At 44.9% G+C, this 19995-nt stretch overlaps 1 protein-coding gene across 5 annotated transcripts in view; it reads left to right on the top strand.

Annotated features, from left to right (window-relative positions):
* Positions 1-19995, top strand: part of LOC135217648 (protein cereblon-like) — a 191230-nt gene that overhangs the window by 82677 nt on the left and 88558 nt on the right. For all 5 annotated transcript variants that reach the window (XM_064253625.1, XM_064253647.1, XM_064253632.1 and 2 more), the window contains exon 2: positions 4703-4911. In XM_064253625.1, coding sequence (XP_064109695.1) covers positions 4703-4911 — 209 coding nt within the window. The remainder of the gene's footprint in view (positions 1-4702; positions 4912-19995) is intronic.

The following is a 19995-nucleotide window of genomic DNA, read 5'->3' as shown; positions in this document are numbered from 1 at the left end:
AGTCCGCTCACTGTCATGACTCGGTCACGGAGTGGAAGAAAAGAGTGTGTCGCTCAGGTGACTCATGCCTTGCCAGTGATCATCGCTTGACATGATGGTCCCGTAGGACCGTGCACACGATGAGACCGATTTAGGGTCCCCCATTCAGTCCTCTTGAGATGTTTCAGCTTCAACAAGGACTGTGACTGCAGAAAACAGTACCGGCCCTCACCAGTCAGGTGCACGCTCAACTCGGCCCAGACCATTTGCATGACCGACCAGTCTCTCTGGCGGCGAATGTTTCTCCTGCCATGCGAGAGTTTCGTAACCCTCCTTGGGAAAACGTTTCTCCAGGGTGAGAATGCTCTCATAGACTCACGTCGCGGCCATCACCGCAGGTGTATGGCTGCCCGCGTCTTGCTTCTCCTGCTAGTTCTGCTAGCCAGGCGAGCGACACCGTCCAGTCTTCCTCACCTATTCCCTTTAGTTCCTATGGCTACACCAGGAGGGGCAAGGGCAAGGTGAATAGGAGGGATCCTGCAGACTGGTCTCCACAGGATTCAGTGTCGGGGGACTACGTTCCTGGAAGGATCTTAAGGTCCCACCGGATGTATGTCCACGTTGAGGAAGGATCTTCTGTCAATGACGGCGAGACTTCTCACCGTTTCAACATCTGGTGTTTAGATTCTTAGGATTCGAACATATGGAGACTATGTTCTCCTTGGCTCTTTCTGTCCTTTGGATGGATTTCAATTCGCAGTCTCCTATGGGTTCTTGTGTTTTGGGAGGCTCTAAGTGCATATTCTGTGGAATTGTACTTGCATTCCAGTCCTAAATGCTTGCATATAGGACTGGTTTATGTGCCTGTTCCTCCTTGATTTCTACAGGAGTGGAGGAGGGGGCCCCACCCCGCTGATCGTTTGACGAAATTTAGAGGTCTCACTGAGCGCTTAAATTCTTTGGAATTTTTTGCACTCTCCGAGTACTTTGGTCTTCTCTGATGTGCAAACTCTCAGGCGAGAAGAGAATTCCCGAGAATTGATATTACAATACCCGGAATCTCACTGAATGCCTGAATTCCTTGGAATTTCTGGCATTCTCAGCGTGTTATGGTTTTCTGTAATTTTAAACACTCGGGTTTTCTTTGATTTCTAAATGATCAGGCAACAGGTATTCCCAATAATTATTACAATAATCGAGTGTCTCGCTGAGCGCTTGGATCCCTTGGTTTTGCTGCTGCTCGCCGAGTGCTCAGCTTCATCGTGTTGCCGAAAACAAAGGTGAGACAAGGCTCGCCTGATTATTGTCTTGCAAGAGTCAGGTTTTCTTGCCGAGCGTGGGAATTCTTACGAATTCTAGCGCTCTCACGATTCTGACCATAGAAAATTCCTGTCGATGACACTAACCAGTGAAGACGGCTTTAATCCCGTGTGTTTTACAGAGGACTGAAAAAGTTTTTCTGCTATTTCATTGCTGCTCTGTGAGAAAGTCAGTGCTTGCAATGAAGGTGGAGAGTCTTTCAGTAATGAAAATGCAGGGATTGTACTGCCTGAAGAACCACTTCTTGTGGGTTGGTTCAGGGAGGAATTCAACTTTGAAGATGTAGGTCCCCATTCACCTTAGTCATTCACTAAGTAGTACGTATTGTTTCTCCTTGGTTGAGATTCAACTATTGATGAGAAATTTCTGTCTTGCCATCACAGGGACCTCGGTCTCTATAAGGCATTTGACTCTCATCTAATGCGCACATGCCTTGCGAAAATCATCATCTCGTCTCTCAACATCATTGACAAATAAGATAGACGATTTGCATGGGTCGTTCTCAACATCACCCTTCAAAACGTGAGTGTCATGTCATGAGTACGTCTTAGATTCGAAATCATTCTCCGATCAGTCATTACTTTGTCCTATTGGTGTGTTGCTGTACCTACGAAGGATTGACACTCTTCATTGAGTGTTGATACCTTTATTCACTGCTGACTTGCAATGCAGAAGTGTCTGATGACACGTCTTCCTCCGAGTTGTAAGAGATTGTGCCCACGGTCCTTGCAACCTTTTTTCCTTGGACTGGTGATGGATGCTCACAGATTGTGTTTGCATCTCGCCTATGGTGTGCGGTTCTAGAGGTAAGAAGGATGTGAGCATGACTGGCCTCTCCACCTTCCCCTCCTTGTCCTTCTATTCCTCTTCCTTCAAGTTGAGGATAGGAATCAAATACACTTGCTGATTGGACATTTGATGTGGTTTACTTGCACATTGAGTTTCCTTTTTATTTTTCTTATTAGAATCATAGAAGCAATCCCGCTCCTTCCTCGAGCAAGGGAAGGAAGGAGACTGGCAATAGTGCAAACCCTTCCCAGAATTTTGCATCAATGCTTCGACTCTAATTATTCTTCCCAGCCCTTTTACGGATGAGTTATGATTCCTGACTTGTTTCAAAAACTCCCAGAAGTCTGACTCTTGATCATGTAGCTCCTATACTCCAATCAAGTTGTCAGAGGCAGGGCACTCCTCCTCGCTCTTACAACCAGGAGGAATATCCCAGGTGTGCTGAACTCCAGTCAGTTCTAGAGGCTCACTCACATTCCTCCCACCAATCAGTGAGTTCCTAATGTAAAGGTCCTAGGGTTTTGTATATTATGTAGGAACAAATCACAATTTTTTAAAGTAAATTGTATTTTTCCTAACAATACAAACCTGAGGTCCTTTACATTAATATCCATCTCATGCCACCGATCAATCTGAAACCTGGGCCAAAAGGCAAAGTGGAGTGTTTACATCCCTACTTGCCTACCAGAGGGTAGTTACTACTGCCTAATCACCATGTTCAAGAATTTAACGGCCATATTCCAGCCTACTCAGAAAGTAATTCCTAATGTAAAGGACCTCAGGTTTGTCTAGTTAGGAAAAATATAATTTACCTAAAAAAATTGTGATTTTATGGTGCTAGACAAGCCCCATAAACTGGATCGCTAATAACAGAGTCCGCCAATAATCGGTGACTACCTGTATTAAGGAATAATGAAACAAATAATGAACATTAAACATCGCTCTTACCTTTATTGAAGAGTCTTGTTAGCATTTGGAGGATGGAGAGAAGGCTTATGGAGGACGGAGAGAAGGGGAGGAGGAGGAGGAGAGGTTATTGTTTGGAAGGGGAATCCCCCTCCAGTAGGATATCACTTATCAAGGACCTATGTGGAGTTACTTCACCTCTTTTGTTTTTACTGGCACTAGGACCAGGTTGAGAGTCACTGGACTAGGGCCTGTCGCGCAACAAGACTGTCCAGAGACATTTGTTTCTGCCGTCTCTTTAAAATTTGCCTAAAGTGGAACACGGCATTGTCCTTAAGGATTTTGGAGACATGGATTACATCTTTGTTGGGATGATAATTCTCCACAAAATCTTTTGCATCACTCCACTTTGTAAACATGTCCTTAATCACTGAAGTAGGCAAATTATGTTTGACCGTTTGTTTTCTGAATTTTTAAACCTGCCTCTGCGGACCTTAAATTCACTAACAGCATCAGTTGTTGGCATTTTCTTACTGTGATCGGCATGCAACACCCTCCAACACTTTGCTGCAGGTTTTTTCTTAAATTCTCTATAGTGTTTCTCATCATTTTTACAGAGGGGTTGGTACTTGGAACTTTCTTTGGCCCCATGATGGCTTATTTATCAGTTGTACTTGATTAAAAAGTACAGAAAACAAGTACAAAAAACAACAACCACAGAAACAGAATGGGTCACAAGAGAACACAGAATGCTTTACTTAGTCATTGGCATGGGGCCCAGTCACGCAGTGGGCCTCAGAAGGAGCATTTCTGAGTGTGTGAAATCCAAGGAATCGTACGAAGCCCAAGACAAAATTTCTTCAGAAAAAGTCAATGAAAACAGAATCATACAAAAACTAGGGCATACGGAAATTAAGGTTTCCACTGTATATATGTAATATATATAATTATATATATATAATATATATATATAATATATTATTAATATATATATATAGATATTATATCTATATATATATATATATATATATAATAATATATATACAGGCAGGCCCGGTTATCGGCGTGGGTTCTGTTCTTGGCTAGGTGCTGATAAGCAAAAACTGCCTTTAACTGAAACTCAGTGATTTACGGCACTTTTGGCGCCAAGTTTCGGTTAATGGTGCCGCCATGACTCTATTATTCGCACCTTATGGAGCTGATAACCGAAACTTGGCCTGTTATTGTGCCATAAATCACCGATTTTATGGCGCTACACAAACATCACAAAACATAATAACCAAATCGCCATTAATTGAGTCTGTTGATAACTGAGGACTGCTCAAACAGCATATTAAGAACTGCCTTAACTGTCAGGTGAATTAGAATATGCATTATAGATTTCCTTATGATAATGATTACAAGCCCCCTAGCTAATACAGTAATTCAAAGTTCTACTAGGGGCAATGAGGTAAAAGCTGTAATAAGGTTGTACAGGGAATCCATGTCGTGATGAAGGTCCTGACTGTCTTTGAACAAATGCCATATAAATTTAGACATGGAATTCAGAATTGGGGTCAACTCATGATATGCAAATAAGGTACTTTATTAGTAGTAAAGGTAATGTGCATATAAAAAAGATAATTTATATTTTCTTTGTGCATTTGTTAATAATATTTTAACAATGTTTGAAGGAACTAGTATAGTTTGACAAAATTATCTTTCACAGATCATATACTCTGTCGTAAGTGTGGGAATGAACTGACAGAAAACTTACTTGAGAATTTCATTAACATCACAAGTCCTCAGTCTGAGTCCATCAATAGAATTTCTTTGTTTGGTCACAACCATTTAGTGGTACAGTCTCTAAGGAACCCTGCTGATGTTGTCTTTTACATGGTTACAGTAAAAGTTTCAGGATGCAAAGGAATTGGTGAGGTGAGTGTGTTTGTTGCATTTAGTTCTTTGAACTGCCTTGAGGCACTAGAAAAAATGCAAAAACTGTTCCTGCTGATTTTTGTGTAATGAATTAGATGTAGATACCTATGCAATTGACTCATATGAGTGCTAGTACAATATGGTACCCAGTCATGGTTAGCCCAGTTTATAGAATATGGAAGAAGGTAGCAAGGGCAGATTTAGAATAGATGGGTGTAAATTTTAGAGATCCATGTTCTATGTAAGCTTAAGGGTGCCGGCCGGCCAATATAGGGCAGAAAATGCAAAAGCGTGAAAAAATTTCTGGAGCTTCGTATGGCAATGGAGAATGCGTATACAAAATATTTCGCCAAAATTCCTCTTACTTTCATAGTTACAGGGTAATTAGTAAAAGTAACTCAATAAGCCAAAAACATTAATCCGTACAAGAAAATGCAGTATTTATTCTGTTATCTTAAATTTTGATAATTATTATCAAACAAATTGTGAGCAATGGCATCTGTAGAGACTCTGTGAGTCACAAAACGGGAAGACTGAGCTTTACACCCTTCAGTGCGAGCAGAAACACGAAATAGAGTACACATTAGAGTTTCACCTCTGACATTCGCTTGCTTTTATGTCTTTTTTTCTTTGTTTCGGCAAGGTTTTCATCATGCCAAAGAGGAAAAGAAAATCAAAACATCTCGCTAACATACAGAAGGAAATTTGCCTTAATAAGAGTTCAGAAGATCATAATACTATTGGCGATATTAGCGGAGTTAGTGATGGCTATGATCTTTGAGCAAGGAATCTTCATTTATAATTAAATTATGATAAATAACATAGTTTTGGTTTATTAATACCCTAAAAGGAATATAAAATTCATAATAATCATGATTTATTAACATTGTCTTTGTAAAAATACAAAGGAAATCTTTGAACGACCTTAACTCAAAACTATACTTATTGATCTTCAACTTCTATCTTCTCCCTTAGTTTTAAAGCTATAGCATTGAAATTTGGTTTATAACTTAGAAAGACATTATAGAACAATCAAATCTAACCCATTTTTCCAATTTTAATTATTTTCTTAAATTTTTTTTCCAGATTTATAAGGTTTATTTTTTTTTTACCATAATGAAAAAATTCATATCTCCAAAAAAAATGACTTTTAGCAAAAAAAAACTGTACATTTGATTGGAGGTCTACATCAAGTCTATATATGGTAGTACATAATCCCAAATCTTAATATTAAGTATCAAGGGAGGGGATAGAATTTGAAAATGGTGACTTTCGGGATAAATCGCATTGGTATCACAAAACCGAAAATCATATGCAGTTTGATGTCCCAATTCACCTTATTAAGTGGTATGAATGTCAAAGTCCTGTCCTTAAAAAATGGCATTAGCCAGCCGGTGCCCTTAAACACCATACTAAAAGTGAGATGAGCTTATGGCTCATGTTCGGATATCAACTGTTCTGGGGGAATTGGATAATTTGCAGTACTGTACTGTGTTTGGCCCATACCTAAATGTCAGCATTCATTAGCTCATTAGTCTTGTTTAAAAGTTAATTTGTTTTAAAAAAATACTGAAGTAAATTGTATTGCCTGCCACTGCTAACTAAGTAGGTGATGGACAATTCCAAGGTTTTAGCACTGAAACCCATTACTTTATGATTGCCTTCAGGCATACTCCTCTTGCAGACAAGGTAAAAAATTATGGATCTAGTTCAGCATCAGCACATCCTTACTCTAAAGTCCCTCGTTTGGCAGAAAGTGGTCATTCCAAGTGTGTCTTTTGGTCTGTACAGACCTGTTGACTTTGCTCCCCAGTAATTGACCAGGTCCTGCTTTTCGTTAATTAAATTTTGCTGTTTGAGTGTACATTTTCTTCATTGTAGTGATGGTTTCTCCTTAATTACTTGAATGTAAGTCATTTGAAGCTTGTACGTCTCCATTTTGCTTTGAACCTCCTTTTTTTCACCCATGTTCCTTATTACAGGCAGTCTCCAGTTATCGGCGGGAGTTCCATTCTGATGGCTTGATGATTAGCAAAAATCACCAATAACCAAAAATAGAAGTTTGTTCATGCCACTTACCTGACAGATATATATATAGCTGTATTTTCTGAAGTCCGACAGAATTTCAAAACTCGCGGCACACGCAGTGGGCGGCCAGGTGGTAGTACCCATTCCCGCCGCTGGGAGGCGGATATCAGGAACCATTCCCATTTTCTATTCATATTTTTTTCTGTCGCCGGTCGGTAAACAACTGTTTCATACATTCAACTTACCTGTCAGATATATATATAGCTATCGACTCCGTCGTCCCCGACAGAAATTCAAATTTCGCGGCACTCGCTACAGGTAGGTCAGGTGATCTACCGCCCTGCTCTGGGTGGCAGGACTAGGAACCATTCCCGTTTTCTAATCAGATTCTCTCTGTCGCCGGTGGTATCAACATTGTTGTTACTTCCTCCTGACTAGAATTCTTTTTTCACAACGCTTTTGATCATCTCTCGCTGATATTTGGTGACGTACTTGGATCTTTGTTTGGCATTCGCTATCGTGGACTGTTTTTTGGACTTGGTTTTTGGAATTCGTGAATATGTCTGACTCTAGTGTTAGTTTCAGAGTGTGTGTGAATGAGGGCTGTAAGGTGAGGATTCCGAAAGCTTCGGTAGATCCTCACACTACATGTAGTGGTTGTAGAATGGTTGAATGCTCGATTGAGAATACGTGTAACGAGTGTGAGAAATTGAGTGCGCAAGAGTGGAAGAATCTAACTTCTTACTTGAAGAAGTTAGAGAAAGATAGAGAGAGGAAGGCGGCTTACAAAACCCGCAGAATGTCTTCATCTCATGATTTACTGTCTAGTTCTGTAGCTTCTTCCTCTGATAATCATGCCCATTCTGTTTCAGCCCGTTCACAAATTGCTAATCCCTCTAGTTCTGCTTCGGAAATAGCGGAACTCAAAGCTTCCCTTCAGAAAATGCAGGAAAAAATGGCAGCATTGGAAGGTAAGGAAAGTGAATGTGGTTTTGCTAGTGATATTAGTGTCCCCAGTGTAGTGGAGGGGGCGTCTGGTCGTCTCTGCGACGCTCCCAGGCCTAGACCTCTTCCAAGCTCCCTGGCCCGGAGGAGAAGGAAAGTCGAAAGCCGTACGGGGGTTGTGGAGAATCCCCAACGATCAGGCGTCCCTTCGGCAGAATCTATCATATCACAAAACTGCCAAGGACCGCTATAGGAAAAGCGTCCTTCGAGAGTGCTTTTCGTTCTTCTAGTTCGCCCCTCTCCGAGAAGAGGATGGAAGGAGTCGAAACTTCCCAGTCCGCTGAAGAGGAGTATGAAAGAACATGAGCTCAATTCTAGTCCCGAGCGCTTCTCTGAAGAAGGAGCGCCTTCGGTAATAAAGAAGGCTAGAAAACATTCAGACTCTGGGTCTGGAGGAGATCCTAGAGCGCCTTCCAGATCTCCCTCTCCTGATTCGAAAGATTCCTCAAACCAGGAAAATTTTAATGAATATGCAGGAACAATTAGCCTCGTTGGTAGGAGTTCTTTATAAGGAGCCTACTCGTAAGAAGGATGATAGGCTTCCTATTAAAAGATCTAAATACCGATCTCCTGTCGGGCGCGACGAACCCTACAGGGGAGTTGTCGCACAAGCGGCCATCTCTGGGGGGAGCGATGCGTTAGACAGGAGAGAAGTAAGAAAGGAAGTTACTACTGTCAAGAGTGTGGCTCCAGCCAGGAGCCAGGCTCCGAGTAGGCGCAAAGAGCCAGAGTATTCAGTACAACGTTCAAGATCTTCAACCAAGCGCCAAGAGTTAACTGAAGAAGAAGATCCTGTTAGGAGTAGAGCGCTTGTTAAACGAAAAGCGCCAACCTTGATCAATACTCCTACTAAACACCATACGCATTCCAAGGATCAGGAGTATTTGGAGCGACATACTCCTGCCAGGCGCCAGGAGTCTTCGGACCTCGATACTCCTCCCAGGCGCCAGGAGTATTCCGAACTTTATACTCCTCCCAGGCGCCAGGAGTATTCTGAACTTAATACTCCTCCCAGGCGCCAGGAGTATTCCGAACCTTATACTCCTCCCAGGCGCCAGGAGTATTCTGAACTTAATACTCCTCCCAGGCGCCAGGAGTATTCGGAACAAGATGCGCCTACCAGAAGCCAGGAGTATTCGAAGCGCGTTGCGCCTGCCAAGCACCAGGAGTATTCCAAACACGTTACTCCTTCCAGGCGAGATACTCCTGCTTGTACACCAGGCGCATTCCCTGCATGAAGAGCCTGACATCCAACAGGAGTCATCCAAGCGTCAATCTTTTAGCAAAGAGAGAGTAACTCTTAGCCCCTCTTCAATTAGGAGTGCTTCTTCAGAAAGGAAGAGAGTAAGGGAAGAAACAGAAGAAAGAAGGGAGCCTTCTCCTTCCGAGCCTATGAACCCAGAGATGCCTCGGAGGATGAAATGAAGGAAGGATTTTCTAATTACAAAGTTCTTTCGTCCCTTCTCTTGGAAGAATATGGAGACTCTTTAACGCCAGCCGCTCCTCCTTCTCCACGCTCTCTGTTTTCGAGCACGAAAACGCACAAGTCTTCCTCTTTCCTAAAATGAAGCCTGCTATATCTATGAGGAGGGCGCTACAATCTCTTGACTCCTGGTTCAAGAAGAAGAAGGAAGTTAGGAAAGGAAGGACGGTCTTTTGTATGCCTCCCGCTAAACTTACAGGGAGGAGAGGCATTTGGTACGAAACGGGAGAAAATATGGGATTGTCTCTGTCCGTTTCAGCTGAGTCAGACTTCTCGAGTTTAGTAGACTCATCGAGAAGACACGCCTTGAATTCAGCAAAAGTAACATGGGGTCTTTCGGAAACGGACCACCTCCTCAAAGGGCTTTTTCACACTTTAGAAGTTTTTAACTTCTTAGATTGGTCCCTTGGGGTTCTTGCCAAGAAGTCTCATGAAAAGGAACAACTGGACCCAGAAACCCTAAATAGCATCCATCACATGCATTGATAAGGCTGTTCAGGGATGGATCGGCTGAAGTATGCTCCCTCTTTGGTGCAGGAGTTTTAAAGAAGAGGGCGGTTCACAGTGGCTTTCCTCACGAAGGCCGTCTCTCCTTCGCAAAGATCCGCCTTATTGTTTGCGCCTCTCTCAGAACATCTTTTTCCCTCGCAGTTGGTGAAGGATATTGCCCATTCACTGACTGAAAAGGCCACCCAGGATCTCCTTAGACAATCCTCAAGGAAAAATAGGCCTGTGGCCAGTGAGGAAAAGAAAGTGGCTCGTCCAGCTCAGCAGCAGCCCTTTCGAGGAGGCCTTCCAGCTAGATCTATCGCCAGAAGGAAGTCAACCGAGAAAAGGGGCAGGTCTTCCTTCCGTCCCTTTAAGAAGGGAAAGTGAGAATTCTGTCCTCCAGACACCTGTAGGAGCCAGGTTACATTTCTTTGCGAAAGCCTGGGAAGACATAGGATCGAATCCTTGGACGATGTCAATCATCAAGAAGGGTTATTACATCCCATTAAAGGACATTCCTCCCTTGACAACATCACCGAGGGAATTGTCCGCCAGATACAGGGACCCTGTTCTGATGGATACTCTTCGTCAGATGGTGGAACAGATGTGGGACAAAAGAGCAATAGAGCTGGTGCTGGATTGCAGCTCCCCGGGTTTTACAATCGCTTGTTTCTTGTAGCAAAAGCCGCGGGGGGATGGAGACCGGTACTGGATGTAAGTGCGCTGAACAAATTCGTAAAACAACAGAAGTTCAGCATGGAAACGTCTGCTTCAGTCCTTGCAGCACTGCGTCAAGGAGATTGGATGGCGTCCCTAGACCTTCAGGACGCATATTTCCACATCCCGATCCACCATTCGTCGAGGAAGTACCTTCGATTTATGTTCGAGGGAAGAATCTATCAGTTCAGGGCCCTGTGTTTAGGCCTTTCCACGGCTCCTCAAAGTCTTCACGGACGTGATGAAAAATGTATCAAGACATTTACATTTGAAGGATAAACGTCTCCCTGTACCTGGACGACGGCTCATCAGAGCCAGGTCTCAAAAGCAGTGTTTGGAGGACCTGTCAACAACACTGGAATTGACAAAATCATTGGGATTGATCGTGAACCTCGAGAAGTCTCAGATGATCCCCAGCCAGAACGTGGTTTATCTGGGGATTCAGATGGATTCTCGGGGTTTTCGAGTTTTTCCCTCTCAAGAGAGAATAAGGAAAGGCTGTGCCACAGTATCGAACTTCTTAGGGAAAGAGCGCACTTCAGCGAGGGATGGCTGAGCCTTCTGGGGACCCTTTCCTCGCTCGAACAGTTCTTTCCCCTAGGAAGACTACATCTTCGTCCGCTTCAGTTCTTCCTGAGAAGAAGTTGGAGTTGGAAGACAGGACAGCTCTCGGACACGTTTCCAATCTCGGAGGAAATAAAAAATCATTTAAAGGGGTGGTGGTTGATTCCCTTAAAAGTAAAACAAAGGAGTATCCCTGCAAGTACGGAACCCAAGCCTGACATTGTTCTCAGACGCGTCGGAGTCGGGCTGGGGTGCAACATTGGATCCAAAGAAGTGTTTCAGGCCCACCTGGTCACAGAACAGGTGTCATGGCACATAAATTGCAAGGAGCTTTTAGCAATTCACCTTGCGCTAAAGAGCTTCGAACACATAGTCAGAGGCAAGGTCGTACAGATAAACTCAGACAATACGACCGCTCTGGCTTATGTCAAGAAACAAGGAGGGACTCACTCTTTCGCTCTGTACGAGCTGGCAAGAGATCTGTTGATTTGGGCGAACCAAGGAAGGTAGTTCTTCTAACGAGGTTTGTCCAAGGGGAGAGGAATGTGAGAGCGGACAGACTGAGCAGGAGGTTCCAGGTCCTTCCCACAGAATGGACACTCCACTCAGAAGTCTGTCAGAGCCTTTGGTACCTTTGGGGGAAGCCTCAAATAGATCTTTTCGCCACATTCCTCTCCAAAAGGATAGACACATTTTGTGCCCTAGTGGAAGATCCCAGGGCTTATGCAACAGACGCCTTTCTCCTGGACTGGTCAGGGCTAGATGTTTACGCTTTTCCCCCGTTCAAGATACTGGGGGAAGTAGTCAGAAAATTCGTGGCATCCGAAGGAACCAAAATGACTCTGATTGCTCCGTATTGGCCATCTCAAATTTGGTTCACAGAGGTGATGGAGTGGACAGTGGACTTCCCCAGATCTCTTCCAAACAGAATAGATCTGCTCAAACAACCCCACTTCGAGAGGTACCATCAAAATCTACCCGCTCTTGCTCTGACTGCCTTTCGACTATCGAAAGACTTGTCAGAGCGAGAGGGTTTCATACATTCAACTTACCTGTCAGATATATACATAGCTATCGACTCCGTCGTTCCCGACAGAATTTCAAATTTCGCGGCACTCGCTACAGGTAGGTCAGGTGATCTACCGCCCTGCTCTGGGTGGCAGGACTAGGAACTATTCCCGTTTTCTAATCAGATTCTCTCTGTCGCCGGCTGTATCAACATTGTTGTTACTTCCTCCTGACTAGAATTCGTTTTTCGCAAAGCTTTTGATCATCTCTCGCTGATATTTGGTGACGTACTTGGATCGTTGTTTGGCATTCGCTATCGTGGACTGTTTTTTGGACTTGGTTTTTGGAATTTGTGAATATGTCTGATTCTAGTGTTAGTTTCAGAGTGTGTGTGAATGAGGGCTGTAAGGTGAGGATTCCGAAAGCTTCGGTAGATCCTCACACTAGTTGTAGGGGGTGTAGAATGGTTGAATGTTCGATTGAGAATACGTGTAACGAGTGTGAGAAACTGAGTGCACAAGAGTGGAAGAATCTAACTTCTTACTTGAAGAAGTTAGAGAAAGATAGAGAGAGGAAGGCGGCTTATAAAACCCGCAGAATGTCTGCCTCTCATGATTTACTATCTAGCTCTGTAGCTTCTTCCTATGATGATCATGACCATTCTGTTTCAGCCCGTTCACAAATTGCTAATCCCTCTAGTTCTGCTTCGGAAATAGCAGAACTTAAGCTTCCCTTCAGAAAATGCAGGAAAAAGTCGCAGCATTGGAAGGTAAGGAAAGTGAATGTGGTAGTGATATTAGTGTCCCCAGTGTAGTGGAGGGGGCGTCTGGTCGTCTCTGCGACGCTCCCAGGCCTAGACCTCTTCCAAGCTCCCTGGCCCGGAGGAGAAGGAAAGTCGAAAGCCGTACGGGGGTTGTGGAGAATCCCCAACGATCAGGCGTCCCTTCGGCAGAATCGAGCGTATCGACTGCCAAGGACCGCTATAGGAAAAGCGTCCTTCGAGAGTGCTTTTCGTCGTCTAGTTCGCCTTCTCCGAGAAGAGGATGGAAGGAGTCGAATCTTTCCCGTCCTTTGAAGAGAGTATGAAGAGCATGAGCTCAATTCGAGTCCCGAGCGCTTCTCAGAAGGAGGAGCGCCTTCGGTAATAAAGAAGGCGAGAATACATTCAGACTCTGGGTCTGGAAGGGATCCTAGAGCGCCTTCCAGATCTCCCTCGCCTAATTCGGAAGATTCTTCAACCAAGAAAATTTTGAAGAATATGCAAGAGCAATTAGCCTTGTTAGTAGGAACTCGTTATAAGGAGCCTACTCGTAAGAAGGATGATAGGCTTCCTATTAAAGATCTAAATACCTATCTCCTGCAGGCGCGACGCATCCTTCAGGGGAGTTGTCGCACAGGCGGCCATCTCTGGGGGGGGCGGTGCGCTAGACAGGAGAGAAGTAAGAAAGGAAGCTACTCCTGTCAAGAGTAGGGCGCCAACCAGAAGCCAGGCTCCGAGTAGGCGCAACGAGCCAGTACAACATTCAAGATCTTCAATCAAGCGCCAAGAGTTAGCTGAAGAGGAAGATCCTGTTAGGAGTAGAGCGCTTGTGAGACGGAAAGCGCCTACCGGAATCAATACTCCTACTAAACATCAGACGCATGCTAAGGATCAGGAGTATTCGGAACGACGTGCTCCTACCAGACACCAGGAGTCGTCGGGCCTAGATACTCCTCCCAGGCGCCAGGAGTATTCTGAACTAAATACTCCTCCCAGGCGCCAGGAGTATTCCGAAGCTTATACTCCTCACAGGCGCCAGGAGTACTCTGCACTTAATACTCCTCCCAGGCGCCAGGAGTATTCCGAAGCTTATACTCCTCCCAGGCGCCAGGAGTATTCGGAACTTAATACTCCTACCACGCGCCAGGAGTATTCTGAACAAAATGCGCCTACTAAAAGCCAGGAGTATTCGAGGCGCTCTGCGCCTGCCAAGCACCAGGAGTATTCCAAGCACGTTACTCCTCCCAGGCGCCAGGAGTATTCCGAAGCTTATACTCCTCCCAGGCGCCAGGAGTATTCGGGAACTTAATACTCCTACCACGCGCCAGGAGTATTCTGAACAAATGCGCTACTAAAAGCCAGGAGTATTCGAGGCGCTCTGCGCCTGCCAAGCGCCAGGAGTATTCCAAGCACGTTACTCCTCCCAGGCGAGATACTCCTGCTGTACACCAGGCGCATTCCTCGTATGAAGAGCCTGACACTCGTAAGAGAGTAAGAGAAGAGTCAGTAGAAAGAAGAGAGCCTTCTCCTTCCGAGCCTATCAACCCAGAAGATGCCTCGGAGGACGAAATGAAGGAAGGGATCCTTCTAAATTATAAAGTTCTTTCGTCCCTTCTGTTGGAGAATATGGAGACTCTTTGACGCCAGCTGCTCCCCCTTCTCCCGCTCTCAGTTTTTTTCGAGCACGAAACACTCAAGTCTTCCTCTTTCCTTAAAATGAAGCCTGCTATTTCTATGAGGAGAGCTCTACAATCTCTTGACTCCTGGTTCAAGAAGAAGAAGGAGTTAGGAAGGACGGTCTTTTGTATGCCTCCCGCTAAACTTACAGGGAGGAGAGGAATTGGTACGAAACGGGAGAGGATATGGGATTATCTCTGTCCGTTTCAGCTGAATCAGACTTCTCGAGTTTGGTGGATTCGTCGAGAAGGCACGCCTTGAATGCAGCGAAGGTAACATGGGGGCTTTCGGAAACGACCACCTCATCAAGGGACTTTTTCACACTTTAGAAGTTTTTTAACTTCTTAGATTGGTCCCTTGGGGTTCTGGCCAAGAAATCTCAGGAAAAGGAACAACTCGACCCAGAAACCCTAAATTGCATCCTCGCCTGCATTGATAAGGCTGTTCAGGATTGGATCGGCTGAGGTATGCTCCCTATATGGTGCAGGAGTTTTAAAGAAAAGGGCGGTGCACAGTGCTTTCCTCACGAAGGCCGTCTCTCCTTCGCAGAGAGCCGCCTTATTGTTTTGCGCCTCTCTCTGAACACCTTTTTCCCTCGCAGTTGGTGAAGGACATCGCGCATTCTCTGACGGAAAAGGCCACCCAGGATCTCCTTAGACAATCCTCAAGGAAGAATAGGCCTGTGGCTAGTGAGGAAAAGAAAGTGGCTCGCCCCAGCTCAGAAACAGCCCTTTCGAGGAGGTCTTCCAACTAGACCGATCGCCAGAAGGAAGTCAACCGATAAGAGGGGCAGTCTTTCCTTCCGTCCCTTTAAGAAAGGGAAGTGAGAATTCTGTCCTCATCGACACCCGTAGGAGCCCAGGCTACATTATTTTGCGAAAGCCTGGGAAGACATAGGAGCCAACACTTGGACGATGTCGATTATCAAGAAGGGGTATCGCAATCCCATTCAAGGACATTCCTCCCTTGACAACATCTCCGAGGGAATTGTCCGCCAGATACAGGGACCCTATTCTGAGGGATACTCTTCGTCAAATGGTGGAACAGATGTGGGACAAAAGAGCAATAGAACTTGTGCTGGATTGCAACTCCGGGGTTTTACAATCGCTTGTTTCTTGTAACAAAAGCCTCGGGGGATGGAGACCGGTACTGGACGTAAGTGCGCTGAAACAAATTCGTTCGAACAACAGAAGTTCAGCATGGGAAACGTCTGGCCTCAGTCCGTTGCAGCACTACGACAAGGGGATTGGATGGTGTCCCTAGACCTTCAGGACGCATATTTCCACATCCGATCCACCATTCGTCGAGGAAGTACCTTCGATTTATGTTCGAAGGAAGAAATTATCAGTTCAGGGCCCTGTGTTTCGGCCTGTCCACGGCTCCTCAAGTCTTCACAGACGTGATGAAAAATGTAGCAAGGCACTTACATTTGAAAGGGATAAATGTCTCCCTGTACCTGGACGACTGGCTCATCAGAGCCAGGTCTCAAAAGCAGTGTTTGGAGGACCTGTTAATAACACTGGAATTGACAAAGTCTTTGGGATTGATCGTGAACCTCGAGAAGTCTCAGATGATCCCCAGCCAGAACGTGGTTTATCTGGGGATTCAGATGGATTCTCGGGGTGTTTTCGAGTTTTTCCATCTCAAGAGAGATTAAAGAAAGGCTGTGCCACAGTATCGAACTTTCTAGGGAAAGAGCGCACTTCAGCGAGGGAATGGCTGAGCCTTTCTGGGAACCCTTTCCCTCGCTCGAACAGTTCTTTCTCCTAGGAAGATTACATCTTCGACCGCTTCAGTTCTTCCTAAGAAGAAGTTGGAGTTGGAAGACAGGTCAGCTCTCGGACACGTTTCCAATATCGGAAGAAATAAAACATCATTTGAAGTGGTGGTTGGTTCCATTAAGGGAAAACAAAGGAGTGTCCCTGCAAGTACGGAACCCAAGCCTGACATTGTTTTCAGACGCCTCGGAGGCGGGCTGGGGTGCAACATTGGGATCCAGAGAAGTGTCAGGCACCTGGTCGGCAGAACAGGTGTCATGGCACATAAATTGCAAGAGCTCTTAGCAAATTCACCTGGCGCTAAAGAGCTTCGAACACTTAGTCAGAGGCAAAGTCGTGCAGATAAATTCAGACAATACGACAGCTCTGGCTTATGTCAAGAAGCAAGGAGGGACGAAACACTCTTTTGCTTGTACGAGCTGGCAGGGATCTACTGATTTGGGCGAACCAAAGGAAGGTAATTCTTCTAACAAGGTTTGTTCAAGGGGCAGAGGAATGTGAGAGCGGACAGATTGAGCAGGAGATTCCAGGTCCTTCCCACAGAATGGACACTCCACTCAGAAGTCTGTCAGAGCCTTTGGCTCCTTTGGGGAAGCCTCAAATAGATCTTTTCGCCACATTCCTCTCCAAAAGGATAGATACATTTTGTGCCCTGGTGGAGGATCCCCGGGCTTATGCAACAGACGCCTTTCTCCTGGACTGGTCAGGAATAGACGTTTACGCTTTTCCCCCGTCAAGATACTGGGGGAAGTAGTCAGAAAATTCGTGGCATCCGAAGGAACCAAGATGACTCTGATCGCTCCGTATTGGCCAGCTCAAATTTGGTTCACAGAGGTGATGGAATGGACAGTGGACTTCCCCAGATCTCTTCCAAACAGAATAGATCTGCTCAAACAACCCCACTTCGAGAGGTACCATCAAAATCTACCCGCTCTTGCTCTGACTGCCTTTCGACTATCGAAGACTTGTCAGAGCGAGAGGGTTTCTCGCCAGGCAGCAACGCAATTGCTAGAGCCCGCAGATCATCTACTAGGCGAGTGTACCAATCGAAGTGGGAAGTTTTCAGAAACTGGTGTAGGTCGAAGAAGCTGTCCTCTTCCAGTACCTCTGTGACCGAAATTGCAGATTCCTTCTGTTTCTTAGACAAAAGTCGCATCTCTCGGTACCAACTATTAAGGGGTACAGGAGTATGCTTTCAGCAGTCTTTAGAAACAGAGGATTAGATCTAACGAATGATAAGGATTTGCACGACCTCATTCGTTCATTCGAAACATCTAAATCACTTGAACCTAAGGTTCCAAGCTGGAACTTAGATGTGGTTCTTAAATTTCTTTCATCAGATGAATTCGAACCACTTCACACTGCTTCGTTTCGTAATATCACTAGAAAGTGTTTGTTTCTGATGTCTCTTGCAACGGCAAAAAGAATCAGTGAGTTGCACGCCCATTGAAATCAAGAGTTGGCTCAAAGGAGACTCCGCAATTTGTCATTTCAGTCCCTTTTTCTGGCCAAAAAATGAAAACCCTTCGAATCCCTGGCCCAGGAGCTTCGAAGTGAAAGGACTTTCTAGTTTGGTGGGCAGAGAGGCAGAAAGATCCCTTTGCCCAGTTAGAGCTCTAAAATTTTGATCGGACAGGAAGAAGCAGTTGGGGGGTTCGCAGAAAGGTCTTTGGTGCTCAGTGAAAGACCCCAGAGAGCAATGTCCAGAACGCATTAGCCTTCTTTGTTAGAAGTGTTATCACAGAAGCTCATAAGAAGTGTCCAGATGATTCTTTTAATCTTTTAAGAGTGGGACCCACGAAGTTAGAGCATCGCAACCTCGGTGGCGTTCCAAAGAAAATATGTCACTAAAGAACATTTTGGGACACAACTTATTGGAGATGCAACTCTGTGTTTGCATCCCATTATTTAAAAGACGTGCGAGTTACGTATGATACTGTTTTTCGTTAGGTCCGTTTGTGTCAGCACAGACGGTTCTGGGTAAAGGAGAAAGCACCAATCCTTAAATTATGTACGTAACCCTCTTGTCGGATGTGTTCTGGGTTTTCGGTGTATGGGAGTGTCAGTAGTCGCACAGGCGGCCTTCATTTCTCTTCATAAGATCGAGTGACATCTGACTATTAGAGGGGTACAAAAATTTTGTTATTTTTGTATGTATGAGTTTCGAGTTTGTGGTTGTTGCAAAGAGTTTGGGGATAACTCTAGGCAATCTTAGAACTAACACGGGTTAGGATCGGGTGATCGGGATTGGTTGTGTGCTCCTTAAATTAGTGCGTGTTGTCATATAAGCGGATGTGCTCCCATTTGACAAACGCCAGTTAGGATTCTGTCGAGTAAGTGGAAGAGACCCCATCGACAGATCCACAAGAAACTCTTGGCCACAGATCACTATCTCGCTAAGGCTCTTGAGATGAAGCAGACTCCTGGGCAGTAGCCACGAAGTCTTCCATCTAAAAAGGTAGGAACTAAGGTTTATTAATACCTACAACATATGTTGTTTACCTGTCTAGTCAGTTGGTTAGCTGTCTCTTGCCCTCCACCAAAGGGTGTCAATCAGCTATGTATATATCTGACAGGTAAGTTGAATGTATGAAAATGACATTGTTATGATACAATAAAGTTTCATACATACTTACCTGGCAGATATATACAATTGAAGACCCACCCAGCCTCCCCGCAGGAGACAGGTGGAAGAGAGAATCTGATTAGAAACGAATAGTTCCTAGTCCTGCCACCCAGAGCAGGGCGGTAGATCACCTGACCCTACCTGTAGCGAGTGCCGCGAAATTTGAAATTCTGTCGGGAACGACGGAGTCGATAGCTATGTATATATCTGCCAGGTAAGTATGTATGAAACTTTATTGTATCATAACAATGTCATTTTTCTCGCCAGGCAGCAAGCGCAATTGCTAGGCGAGTGTACCAATCGAAGTGGGAAGTTTTCAGAAGCTGGTGCAGGTCGAAGAAGCTGTCCTCTTCCAGTACCTCTGTGACCGAAATTGCGGATTTCCTTCTGTTTCTTAGAGAAAAGTCCGCATCTCTCTGTACCGACTATTAAGGGGTACAGGAAGTATTGCTTTCAGCAGTCTTTAGAAACAAGGGATTAGATCTAACGAATGATACGGATTTGCACGAACCTCATTCGTTCCTTCGAAACATCAAAGTCACTTGAACCTAAGGTTCCAAGCTGGAACTTAGATGTGGTTCTTAAATTTCTATCCTCCGAAGAATTCGAACCACCACACACTGCTTCATTCGTAATATCACTAGAAAGTGTTTTGTTTTCGATCTCTTTGCAACGGCAAAAAGAGTCAGTGAGTTGCACGCCCTTGAATCACGAGTCGGCTTCAAAGGAGACTCTGCAATTTGTTCATTCCAGTCTCTCTTTCTGCCAAAAATGAAAACCCGTTCGAATCCCTGGCCAGGAGCTTCGAGGTAAAAGGACTTTCTAGTTTGGTGGCAGAGAGGCAGAAAGATCCCTTTGCCCAGTAGAGCTCTAAATTTCTATCTGGACAGGAAGAAGCAGTTGGGGGGTTTGCAAAAAGGTCTTTGGTGCTCAGTAAAAGGGGGGGGGG

This window comes from Macrobrachium nipponense, chromosome 19, assembly GCF_015104395.2.
Source record: "Macrobrachium nipponense isolate FS-2020 chromosome 19, ASM1510439v2, whole genome shotgun sequence".
In the NCBI taxonomy this organism is placed as follows: Eukaryota; Metazoa; Arthropoda; class Malacostraca; order Decapoda; family Palaemonidae; genus Macrobrachium; species Macrobrachium nipponense.
Note: the sequence above shows the minus strand (reverse complement) of the source record. Positions and strands in the feature narration are given on the sequence as shown.